General features: G+C 37.8%; 1 protein-coding gene across 2 annotated transcripts; it reads left to right on the top strand.

Annotated features, from left to right (window-relative positions):
• The first annotated feature begins 6,225 nt into the window (after window positions 1–6,225).
• On the top strand, window positions 6,226–12,721 carry LOC131314735 (protein TRM32). Of its 2 annotated transcripts, none has more exons than XM_058343577.1 (5): window positions 6,226–6,576; window positions 7,216–7,444; window positions 9,591–9,676; window positions 9,772–11,026; window positions 11,337–12,721. In XM_058343577.1, exons 2-5 carry the CDS (start codon window positions 7,282–7,284, stop codon window positions 11,996–11,998), a joined length of 2,166 nt encoding a protein of 721 aa, XP_058199560.1. In that variant the 5' UTR covers window positions 6,226–6,576; window positions 7,216–7,281; the 3' UTR covers window positions 11,999–12,721. The 2 variants fall into 2 exon arrangements, with proteins under 2 accessions (XP_058199560.1, XP_058199562.1); XM_058343579.1 differs by having other exon boundaries at window positions 6,236–6,364.
• Window positions 12,722–13,346: the final 625 nt, after the last annotated feature.

Here is a 13,346-nt window from a genome sequence, read left to right as displayed (position 1 = left end):
AATTCTCTTCACACCACGATTCCGAAGGATTGTCTTAGTGATTAAGGCCCGAGATTTAAAGATTTGTTTCCTACTGAAGTCTCAGATTCGAAACATCAATCTCTCAAGTGCTATCAAAACAAATTCTTTTTCACACGACCACAAGTAGACGGTTGGGATTGATATATAAGGATTAGTCGATGTGCACGTAAGCCGTCCGGTACATCTGAGTTATCGAAACAAATTCTTTTCACACGACCTGAATCTCTTTTGGTTATTCTCGTTTTGACGAGGACATCCTAGCCGCCGAATAATATTCATTTATTCACTTTGTGAAAGTAGTCTTAATTTGCGCTCACAAAAGTCCGATTATCGCAACTACTTTTAACTTGTAAGTGTTCTGTTGAAAACAATGTCGACATAATCTTGTTTTACATTGGGGAAAATGACAGTCTAATATGTGTTTTGATAATTAATACCTGCCAAGGACATGCTGAAAACATTTGTTAATGCTGAAAATGTCCTTGTCGGGTATTAATTTTCCCTTTACATTAAGACCACCTTTTTCCAAATCGGACGCTCGAAAAATTAAAAATCGATCTCATCTCTCCACAACAACACTGTATGTGTCCTTCAATGAATTTCGCCACTGATTAGTACGACGGACCTCGTTCTCACACCTAACCGATCAATGATAGCTACTGATCAACTTCGAATGGGTACCTAAGTAATAGAAAGGAAAGACGTCTCCCGCTGTCAAAACGGAAAACAACCGACTCTTAATTAGTAGCTAGAGAAAGGATGTTGAGAGAAGAATCTCAATTGACGACGCAGAACATCATGGCGTCACAAGATGAGTTCCGAAAGTCTAAATTCGGGTCCCAGTTTACCCAGAATTGTCGGTATACGTAACGAGAGTTTTTTAGTCTTAGGCGAAACGCATGTCCAAACATTCACCACCCACCATCTCCCTTTGTGAATGTGAAAAAACAGATTTCTTCCACTTTTCTAGTGCTCCTTTTGTGGATGTTTCCTTCAATGATCTTCCAATGCTAAGCCATAAGCTACTTCCAAAAACAGCAAGAAAAAACAACTAAAAAGCAACCAGATTCCACCAAGTACAAGATGCTTTTTGCTTGTCACTCATAGATCATCTTGTTCACAGTTTTAAATTAGGGAGAAAAAACAGCTGTTTTATAAGTACTATTTTTTAACTCACTAATGGGCTTCCACGGTTCCACAAGATAAATTTTGAGATTTTGATTTTGGCACTCCAAAATTTATTGCCGGCGCTCCAAAAGCGGACCAAAATCAATTCTCTAAATTTTGCAAAACAAAATGGGCCCAATGGGCAGGACTAAACCGCAACAACCAGCTCTTGACTTGGGTTTCATTGAGGAACAAAAATGGCTTGGGCTTTACTGTAGATGTTGGCCCACCAAAGGGACTCCCAAAGGATAGTGAAAGCTTTAGAAGGCCCATCATCGGTTAATCTTGCAACGTGTAGTATCGGACGGTTTAGAGATGTAGAGACCAGAAGAGGGTTGCTGGACACGGAAGCACTGTAGCACGATGAGTCGCCCTAAAAGAGTGGCACGCTAGATCCGACTGTGCCGGGCCGCTTTTTCCATTGTCTCTCTTGAAAACCAATTGGTGTTGAGTAGGGTTTTGATGATTGTTTTATGGCATTCAACGTATGACATTGTGTAACCAAATCTATGGAAACACTTCGGGCCCAACATGACCAATATCAAATGCACGCGGCGGAGTTCAGCATTTTAACTTCATCATGACCGTAAAAAGTGTGTGGGCTTATCCACTTTCAATCTATCCACCATTTTTTACGGTCATCGCTAAACCTTACCCTGACAACAATAACGTACATTTACACTTTACGGTATAGTGGTGTGTAAATGGGTTGCACCTATTGTAAGTATTTGTATAAATGTGTGGTTTTGGAAGATTTGAGTCTTTATGTCATTTGTGACATTGCGAAGACTACTTTGATGATATGACATAAGGAGAAAAAAGAAAAGCAAAGATGATATGATGATGCTCAATAATGATGGTGGATGATACTTTTCATTTTGGGATGGAGATAGTAACATTATACATATTCAGTGATGAATTAGCCTTTATAATCCTATTGGACATATAGTCCACATGAAATAGTTGAGAGAGAAACTTTGATACCCGATAATGAACTCGAGTATTGTAAATTATTTTATTGCATGTCATATGAGTTAATGGTCCAACATGTCTTTTCTTTGTGGAGTAATGATTATGACTTGTAACTAATGGATATGTAGTTTTTCAAACGGTAATCAATATTATGCTCCTAATTATCAATCCATTGAGTTTCCTATGAGGAAAACTAATCAATACTTAATCTAATACTTGAAGATAGAGGGGGGTTCATAAGTGAGATTACTCTCTTTTAGTATAAGATATGTCGTCCCCTTATGCATGATGTGCAATCTTATGATATTTGAACATTATCGCACAAGTGTGTGGTCCTTTCCCCCAAGTGTGACATTCAAAAGCTGAAAATACAGTTCCAATTCCTTCTTAAAATTGTAGTCATCCAATTCTATTGTATTTTGGTGAATCAACAGAGTCCAATCAAACAGGGAAAAGTATGAAATACTCCTACTAGCTAGAAAGACATGCTGGTATAGGCATAGGAATAAAAGTCGTATATTACGCATTGGCTTCTTCTTAACGGATCCATGAGGCAAGATGCATGGCAGATGCCGTTGGACTTGTCAGATGGATTATGCATTGAAACCACAGGGGTTGGTATCTGTCATCAAGGCAAACTTCAGGGGTTGTCTGTGAAATTTACCCAAAAGCTTTGTTAACGAAATTACCAAGCATCTGTTGATATTCCTTCACAGTTCACAATCCTCCTCCTTTTACATGATGAGTTTTCTCTCTTCTGAAAATTTATTGGGTCTTAAATGTGAAAGCTTAGACTATCTAGCCAATCAAATTCAACGTCAAATTTCCAGAAAGCTCAGCGTACGAAAGACGAATTTTAAGCATATTAAAGTGACGCTTTTGGAAATTCTTTGTTTTTGTTTTCTTTTGTTAATCAATCAAAGACTTTTTGAACATTCACTTGTTTGAAATTCAATAAAACACGAGTCGAAGCTCCATCTGCTCAAATCCTTGGTCTCGTTTGATTCAGGAATCAAAACAAACACGATTAACGGTCCGGAGAGATTTATTTCGTTCACCAGAAGTCCAGATGATGATCTTTAATTTTTGTGAGTCCATTTTAACGACCACCTTTTTTTACAACTATATATAAACCAAGAGTTTAAAAGCTCCACGTATGCCAATGGCTAATAGATTCTTAGTAGAGTAGTATTTTCTTTCTAAATCGACGAGGTTTATTGTTTTGACATAATGGAAAATACGTACGTGGTATTGGACATTTATTTACCATACTAAAAAGTCCAAACCATGTCGAATAAGAAATTTGATGCTTTATGTTTAGCCGGACACAAAAGTTTCTATTTGGACAGAGCTGTGCAAGAACTACATACTCGAGTACGTAATTCTTGTCATCGATTCTGTCTCTCTAGTTGGACACATTATTTTGTATGAATAATGTAAAAATTGCAATATAGAAAATTAGCAGTTTGAATCATATTCATAATATTTCAATGGTTTTCGTTTGAACATCGATCACATGAGGGTTGGGTCAAGTTGTTATTATCCATTTTAACGAAAACATAATGGTCGCGCCGAAGTGTAATTATATGACTTCACCTCACCTTCCTCTTCACATTTTTACGCACAGCATACCACAACACAAGTGAAGTATTCCCTTAAATAGATATCAAAAAGAAAACAAAAGAAGTGGGTTCTCGTCAACAACGCCACTCCTGTATATAAATTCTGGCTCCACCACTACTATAAAACGACTCAGAAAATAGATCTCGTTTTGATTTTCAGCCGCTTACTACTAAGGATTCATCCAACAATTAATTTTGTTGGGTAATTACAATTAAGAATCAGCCTTTCTATGTGATAGAATGGAAGTCTCCCTACTCCAACCTATTGCTTCAATTTTTTGCTGTTCTATATATTCATGTCATGAAATGGACGGCCCAGATGGGTGTTGGTCCTATCCGGGCCGTCCATGCTTGGCCATGGACGGCTCAGATTTCATCTCAGTCGAATAAATCTTAGGCTTCTCAGGGTTCGTTCTAGAAATCTTTTTAAAAAATAAGCAGCTTATTTCACATTTTCAAACTTAAAAATAATGTAAATGAAAAATAATTTTTCAATTTTTTTTGCATCGAAAAAAAGATCTCAATAAGATATTTTAAACAAGATCCATATTGCATATTTTTAGATTTCAACAAGCCCATAATTTTTAAGCTTGAAATTACCTTCTTAAAAAATAAGGGTTTTTTTTTCGTTTTGGAACGGGGCCTCAGCCATATACCTTACCGTTAAGTGAAGCTTGGCAGGTAATAAGTTCATGGCAAACAATGAAGTGAACGTCGACAAAAAAGAAGAAGAAGTCCAATGAAACTAGCCAGCTCTAGTACTTCAGTTCTAAACGCTGCCAGCTTAATTAATCATGATAATGACGTGCGTACATTTATTTTTACGTCAACCGGCCTCTTTCTTTGAATTTTTAGATGTCATCGGTCCTCACTCCTTGCTAGCCCCATACAAGGCCCAAAATGTGGTTTAAATGAAATTAGCTACTCAAACTCGGTTTTTGTTTGGTCTGTTAAAATCTTTTTCACGATCGGATTTTTAAGGGATTTCTAACCGATTTAATACATAAGCAAATCAATCAGGAATCATACACATATTTCTTAAACTAGCTTGTTTGAAATTGGCTCGACCATAAGTTTATCTCTCATTTTTTGAACATCCTTAAAATTTCAAACCCTATTTTAATAATTTGATGTTTTGGGTTCTACTCTTTATAGTGGTTAATGGTTAAACTTTTCAAATAGTGAATGTCCAACCGAATGTAATTCGTGTGATAGTGATAAATAGTCTAATTTTTCAATATTGGGAAAAAGAAAAAAAAGGCGACACATAAAGCCCCACCCTGCCACTGGGTCTGCCTAACTTGCTATTGAGGAGTTTGAGGAGCTGATGTAGCCAAGGGCATGAACTAATAGCACAAGCTGCACACAAGCGTTGGGGAGGGTGCGTATTAGCTGCTTTTACCTTCTTTGTAGCTGTTTTTACGAAAATTAAGAACCGGTCTAGGGCAGCTCCAGAATTTTCATTAAACAGTGAAAAAAAAAACAAAAAAAAGCTCTGCGCAAAAAATAAACTCTAACTTGGCATGATTGTGATTATACACACAACATACTCGACAACGACAAATTTAATAAAAAAAAAAAAACTCTTAACGTATATACAATGAAAGACTGACGTGTTTCTGCGATGAATCTTTAACTTCCAAATGATGTATAGAAGCGTACTTGGCCAGCCAGCTAACCGATGAGCTAAATTTTCTCAAGGGAATATAGTAAACATAATTGATTAATGATGGCCTCATTTCCCACAATTTATTCTGTCTTCTCCTTAGAATTGGCAGTACGTACCATTTTGACTTGAGAAGAATAGGGGGGTTGTTTAACTAAACTAGAACTTAAATGCTAAAGATAGTGAGTGCATTTAACTGCCCTAACTAAGCATGATCTAAGTCACCTGTCCCCTTTTTTTTGGGCAAGCCTCTCACTAGATACTAGTATCTCAGATCATGCAAGGCTTCATTGCCAATAGCTTTTTTATACCCATAATCATCACACAAGTCAAACTCATCAAATTAGCATACCTTTTCTTACTATAAACAAGGTTTTCGCAGTTATATTAATAAAGTGTCCCAGTCCAGCTTGCGTGTTCCTTAGATTAATTCCTACAATCCTCTCCGACAGCCGTTTCACACGCTTACAATAACAATGTATTTCATGTTGTATTGTGTTACATATATGATTGTGTTACAGGACATGGAAAATTTCGTTCACTTTCGTTCAAGATTTTCTATCTAATTAAATTAAAAACGTGACGCTAATTGAACGTAATAGATAATATTTGGTCAATTTTAACATGCCATATAAATACAGCTAGACAATAATCAAACTCACCGAATTTGATGACGTATAAAGGAAACTGAACCAATGGTTGTTGGTCTGACCTTAACTTTCGTTCAACTTCCATTCCCTTTATTTAATCCCGTTTGGTAATCTAATCCCATCCCCTAACTTGGTCCATTGACACGGTCATCGGCAACTTCCCACCAAAACAGAGAGAGAGAGAGAGAGAGAGAGAGAGAGAGAGAGTAGTTGACGGGTAAAGGGTTTTGGCGCCTGCTGCTTCTAGTCGTATTTGAAAGTGAAGGGTAAAGCCACGGAATTCTCTTCCTCTTGTTCTTCTTGTTATCGTATTCGTTGAAGCAAACGCAGACGTTGATTCAGCCAACACGTATATATGTTGGACTAAAACAGAGTTTGAAATTTAATGGGTCTCACTTAACTTTCCCAAAGCTGTTATGGCTCCAAATTAGAACAGAGGCGCAAACCCAGGAGGAGTTCTTTCTCGGCCCAATCGTAGGTTAGGCCTCTGTATTTCTCTGACTCTGTTTTTGGAAAGCGTCAGTTGTTCTAAGGAACGTTTCTAACAGTTTCTGTCTTGGCTTTATTAATTATAACATCAATTTTGCAGTTTCCTTTTTGTAAATATTAGATCTTTATTCATTGGTTTATGAAGTCCGTAGGCCTTTTCCCTTCTGTTCTTGCAGTTAATTATAGATCAATTTAGGGGTCTCTGTTTTTCCTTTTAACCTCTTTAGTTTGATTAGGTGTGGCTGACATGCTAATTCCATCGTTTCTGGGTTATTATCCGGTTTAGGAGCATAAGTCGACCACCCATGTGTTTTTCATGTTGATTATCAGAAAGTTTGTGCCCAGGGAAATTTACAAGAAATCAATCAAGGGAAACAGAAGAGAGAAAAATCTCAGAATTTGTAGACTTCAGTATTTGGTAACATCGGATGCTGCTGCTTGTATTAGGTTTAGAAGACACCTGAAATATCTGTGTTAAAAAAGCCTGGTTGATTGAGTTGCTTGCATGGTGTTTAATTTTTGGTTTGTGTCAGATTTTTGTAGTAAGCTAGAATTTATTCTCTAAGTTGCATGTGATTGGTGATCAAACCGATTATTTACATCGTTTCCGCTTAATTCCTTCTATCAGGTAGGAGAGGATAGCAGCTGAAAACTAAAGTGTTTTCGTAGGATTGTTGCTTATAGTGTTAGAAATATGGGAAAGCACTTGAGGAGGGATCCAGATGATGAGCTATTTGTGGACCATCAGCCGAGTTGCATGTGGGGAATTATTCATGCTCTTGACTATCACCACTGGCAAAATACTGCTAAGAAGATGCTACCCTACAAGAGGCATAATGGATCAACACATACAAAAGGTGAGCAGTATCTATCTGCATAGTTTTGTCTTCTTTTATCCTTTATGTCTCGTCGGGATCCTGGCATTTTTGTTCAAAATGGAATTTGCATAGAGTGAATGAGTTACTAGGGGGAATTTTTAGCATATGCAAAGTTTAGTGAGTAATTGACGTTAACTGATACTTTGTTGGACAAATCCATCAAAAAGCCTATGTAAGGGAAATTTTTTAGCATATGTTTTCTGTCAACTTAGTAATTTTTAATCCTTCGGCTTTTTGACCTCAGTAGCAAAACCCAACGGCCTCCTGAGGAACATAATTTTAGCAAAACCCAACGGCCTCCTTAGTAATTTTAGCATATGTTTTCTGTTAACTGATACATTTTGCATGCTTGAATGTCATTTACCCAAACATGATTCTTTTGACTTCTCTTTTGAAAAAATGTTCCCTGGCAGCGTACTGATTCTGTCAATGAGGAACATAATTTCCGAAAAAGAATTTGAAGTCATGATGTGGACAACAGACTAGGCTAATGTCCGCATTGAGTGTTGTGTTTTTTACTTTAGCCTTTACTGGAGATTCCTTCTTGTAGTTGAACACACAGATTTATGCTTTATGAACAAATACATCTGGCAATAAAGTTTCTGTGCATCCTTCACGTTTCAGCTGAACGCAATGACTTGGCTAGATGAGTTGCTTCAACAATATATGTGAATGACCTTCTCGATACTAAAGTGATTAATTTAAGCAATTAAAAGTGCAGAGATCTTTGATTAGGACAATCTGGAAACTTATCCAATCCAATCAGATAGGGGAAATGTAGATATATAGCTGAAATTTGATATGATAGTCGCTTATATATCTTTGCCATTCCGGAGAAAGTTTTAGTCTATGCGTATAATGTGTTTGATGTCTAGTGCTTAGTGCTTGGAAACAAAGAAATAGGAGACAGTTTGGACCTGTGGAATAGCCAATCCATAAGTTAAGGGCATGTTTGATAGCCAGTTAAGGCCTTGGGATTGGACTAATAAAGTGGTTTGGGATTGTAGTTGCTTGTTTAGTTTGATTTTGGAGGGAGGGATTAGGAGTCCCATGGGATTGTGAATCCCACAAATTGGCAGGATTACCCAACCCTGGGGGGATGTTATTACCAATCCTATTCCCCTGGGATTGGCGTTGGAAGACTTTTATGCCCTCCCTCTTTACATAGATTGACACAATTACCCTCGCTCCTTAGATTGCTATTACAGTCCAGTAGTAGTGTTGTGTTGCTCCTATTACTGAACCTGCTATTCCAGGCGTTGGCTTGCAGGTTCCAGAAAAAAAAAAATCCCCCTGTATTTTTTTGTTGGATGGCAACTACAAAAGATAAGTACTAGATAGGAAAAAAGGATATCAAGAGAAAATAGAACAAATATTGTAGTAATATTTTTATTTTTGTAATAGTTATATAACAGCCGTAGGAAAAAATAGAAGAGTTAAATTTTGCTTCATGTTTTTTACTATTTTGCATAAGGGTAAAAATGGAAATAGACATTTTAATCCAATCCTATTCCATGTAAAACAAACATGGTAGATAATACTCCTATCATTTAATCTGGTGCAAAACAAACATACTCATTACCAATCCCATCTCCTTACCAATCTATTCTCCTTACCAATCCCTATCCTAATCCCACCTCATTACCAATCCCCTCCAAACAAAACTTGCTATCAAACGGCATATCTATTTTTGGACGAGGAGCATTCCTTTTACTCTTCTGAGAGCTTATAGATGGTTCATGGTTGTGTCGGTGGGGTTTTAATGTATTTCAAGCTGTTGATGACGCTCTTGACACATCTCATTGCCTTTGTGGCATATTATTTTTGGCAACATGTCGTGAGTTACAAGAACAGAACAAAAAAAGTCTATGCTGACACTATTGGATGTTATTAGCATTTGATTTAGACTTCTTTTGAAAGGTTCAACATGGCCTCCTGTCCTCGAACGCAAGAACTAGATGTTAATCATCATATATGCGTGTAATTTTGGTATAAAAGAATTTATACCATGTGCTTAATCACCCTTGGGATGAACACAAAGTTCTATTCCTAGTATTTTTTTTTTTTGATCGGCATTCTATTCCCAGCTTTTCTAATGGTTTTGTCATTCCTCTTTCTTTGATAGGCCATGGAAGACCAAAGGCACTATTGGATGTCCACGATTCTGATGAAGTGCAAGAGCATCTGGATGCTGAAGGAAGTCGCTACCTTGTAAGTTTCATTCGACACAATCGAAAATGAATTCTCTAGTATATTTGAACGCAACAGCTCATAAATGACAATGCCTTCCATGTTTACTATACCAGATAGATCCCACTGCCACTGGAACTAGCTCAACTAACAAAAGATGGTCTCTTAAAGCTCATTTAAAAGCATTAATTTCGGATGAGATGCCAAAGAAAGAGACCTCTGGACGAAGGGATTTGCTGTCACAGAGAACATATTCTATCCATCATTTAGAACCCTCAAATAGTAGTCCTCTTGGCAAAATCATCCGGAGTCGTCCAATTATTTTCGTGCACAGAACTTCCAAAAGTGACACCAAGAAGCGAGTCTCCAGCAATGAAAAGTTTAATGTGAGTGGTACTGAGAATATTTCGGAACACTTAGAGCCTAAACAGCTTCCTGAGAATCACACGTTTTGTCCAGAGAAGTGTGAAAAAGCAGAAGAAGGTTCAGTTAACCAGTGGGAAGAGTATGTGGATGTATTGTTCAGGGTAAACAAGGACTCGGTCTTAAAAATTCAGAAAGAAACAGATGATGATATTGTAAATTGCCTCTGTGATCTTCCGGGTTCCAGTAAAAATGCAAGATTAACCAAATCAGGGTCATTTCCCTCAGCTGATTTGTCGCGCCTTAGAAACTTCAGGCCTAGTAAACTCAAACACAAACAGACTGAAGTTTGGTCATTTCCAAAGGGAGAGAAGTTGTCTTCTGGTACTCATGAAATTGAGGGTTCTGTTAATGATCTCTGCAATGTTAAGCCGATCAGCATCAGAAGGACGCCCTCTATGGACACGTCACTAGAAAGATACACTCAGTTGTTTCAGAATAGTTTCAGCAGGGAGGCCAAGTTGCACGCCTCTAAGAGCTTGACGTTGACTAATGACTATGAGTTTCCATCAGGTGGCCAAGCTCCAAAATTCTTCAAAAGGGTTCGCTCACTATCTCATCTTGATTTTAACTGTTCCCTTCAGAATGAGCTGTCATCTGATGCTCAGTTCTCAGGGGTATTGGTGAATACCATTATGGATAGCAGTAAAAAAGTTGATCAAAATAGTCATGGGGAGCAAAAGCCAATAGAGCTTCCTGTAAGTACAGAGAAATATGTTTCAGCGCAAACTAATAATGAGACTGAAAGACGTGATAGTAGAATGAAAAAGGATCATGTAGCCAGCTTGCTGGAAAGTATAAAAGAGGATTCTACTGTTACTATGGTCGGGCTTGGTGAGGAGTTTGATGAGCAAACAGTTGGGGAAAATAGTTGCGACAAAGAACTGGAGATTCAAAGCTTTTCCCAAGAAGATTTAACTAGCTCTGCTGATTTTCAAACCTTGGAAGGTAAGCAATTCTCACAACTTCTACGCCATCTAGGCAACTAACTTGGTTAACTTTTTGGTTGTCAGAAAAGATAACAATCCATGCGTATTAATAGAAATAAATTTCTCCCCAACTCCCAAGCCCTTCATTGAGAGACAGTGTTTGGCTTTCGTAGTGGGGTTCTTTTTCGTGAATTTTACCGCGTGATATGAATCTCCGAGATAGAAAACCTTTAGTTTGACATGGAAGAAAGACTCAAACTCAATTGTTCTTTGAAACTTCTAACTATCGTTTAAACTGGCAGCTGATTGTTTTTGTTACATCGTATCAGGTTCGGAGTGCAAATCCGGCGCCATTGATGAACAGGAATCTCCATTTGAGGCAGAATACAGGTCCTTAGATACCTCATCGTGGTCTTGTAATACAGCAGAAATTGCGAATTTTGAAATCACAAACAAGGGTGTGAAGAATCAGAGGCATGCCGAATTTTGCCAGAATGATAACTCTGATTTCGACTATGTGAGCGTTATTCTTCACCTATCGGGCTTTGATGGAAATGGCTTCCTTGAGCAATGGCACTCCTTGGACCAACCATTGAACCCTTTGGTTTTTGAGGAAGTGGAGACCTGCTGGCCCCACGAAACCGAACTTTCTGGAGACAAAATCTCTGCTCGTCACCAGCTTCTGTTTGATTTAATCAACGAGGTTTTGCTTCGGATATATGAGAGTTCATTCACCTACTACCCAAGGGAGTTGTCACTCGGTTGTCGCATTCGTCCAAGGCCTTCCCGTTTTCTAGAGGAGGTCTGGGCCAGAATTAGCAGAACATTGAGCTCAAGTCAAAGGGTGGGTCAGTCAGTAGAAGGCATTGTTACTCAAGATATGGGAAAGGATGATGGGTGGATGAATCTCCAGTTGGAAAGTGAGTGTGTGGCACTTGAGCTGGAGGATTTGATTTTTGATGACCTTTTGGGAGACATCCTATTTTCCTGATATTTTTATGGTTATATCAAGTTGCCCATCTTCCATGCCAGGCTGCCAGCCATGTGGGTGAAGGAGTTAGGTTTTGCTTCATTGTATATATTTGATGATGTGTTCTGCTTCTTCTATGGGGTGAACTTTTTGGTCCTTTTGAGTGCCAAAAAATTGGTGGGGGAAGAAGAATGGTTGGAGTTCTACAACAGCTACCGCAACTGCAGATGTTATGGGATTCCAAGCTTTCACTTTTATTCCCCATTTCTCTTGGGCGATTGGGTGGGGTTTTCAGGGTGAGAAATTTTAGGCCAATATTCTTGCAGTTGTAGTTTTTTTTGTTCAGGTGTTAGCTTTCACGTAGCTCAACTAATCATGGGGACCAATTTCACCACCCACTTGCTGGGGTCCCACTTAAAGTCAGAACAAAGCTCTGTATGGACTGGCCCCAAAGGAGTTGATATCACCTGAGAGGTTTCGAACCTAAGACCTTAAGAGGGAGCAAATCCCTAAGTCCCAAGTCTTAACAACTAGGGCAATCCATTGGGTTTCTTGCAGTTATAGTTGATGAAAACATAGGATGGCCTTTGGAGTTGTGGATTTTCATTGTAGAAAATATTGGGTGGTGTTGATCAGTTTGATGTTAGTTGAGGTTTTGTAGTTCCCAATTGTCTTCTTGTAGCTTTGTCTTGTTTTACGGTTACTGGAATAGCATTGTTCAGAAGAGCCTGTGTTTGATGATCATTTGTACCTTCATGCTATTGATTGGTCTGTCATATAACAAGCATATTTCTAAAATTCAAATGGGGATGCTGTAAACTACTTACTTAGAGCAAGTCCAATAAGGTTCTAAAATGGCTATGGTCATTTCATTTTAGCACCAAAAAGTGATTAAGAAGTGGTTAGAAACCAAAGTTTGGCACCCCCCTCCCCAATGGTTGTAACTAAATACAACCAAAGAGTTCCAAATATGAACTTTCAATACACCTTATTTTTTCCCTACTTTCTAAATTCCAATTCAACTATTACTTCTGTCTCAAAATAATTGTTCGATTCGCAAAACGATGACTTTAGAAAATATGTTTTATTTTAACTTCCGTCTAAAAATATGTTCCGATTTTTTTCTTAAAAAATATGTATTATTTTTAACTTTCCATTTCACTGACTGGACAAACAATAATTTTTACTTTTATTCACACTTTCTTTTTTTACAAGGGATTGTGAAAAAAAGAAGGTATTGAAAATAATACATACTCCATTTTTGAAGTGGAATTACCTCTTGCCTCTATACCCAAAAATAAAAAATTAAAAAAGCTGTTTGGAACATACGGGTGTTTGATGCATTGGGAACATAGGATCACTCTCTCCA

The sequence above is a fragment of the Rhododendron vialii genome, chromosome 13a, assembly GCF_030253575.1.
Source record: "Rhododendron vialii isolate Sample 1 chromosome 13a, ASM3025357v1".
In the NCBI taxonomy this organism is placed as follows: Eukaryota; Viridiplantae; Streptophyta; class Magnoliopsida; order Ericales; family Ericaceae; genus Rhododendron; species Rhododendron vialii.
This window is presented reverse-complemented; position numbering and strand designations above follow the sequence as displayed.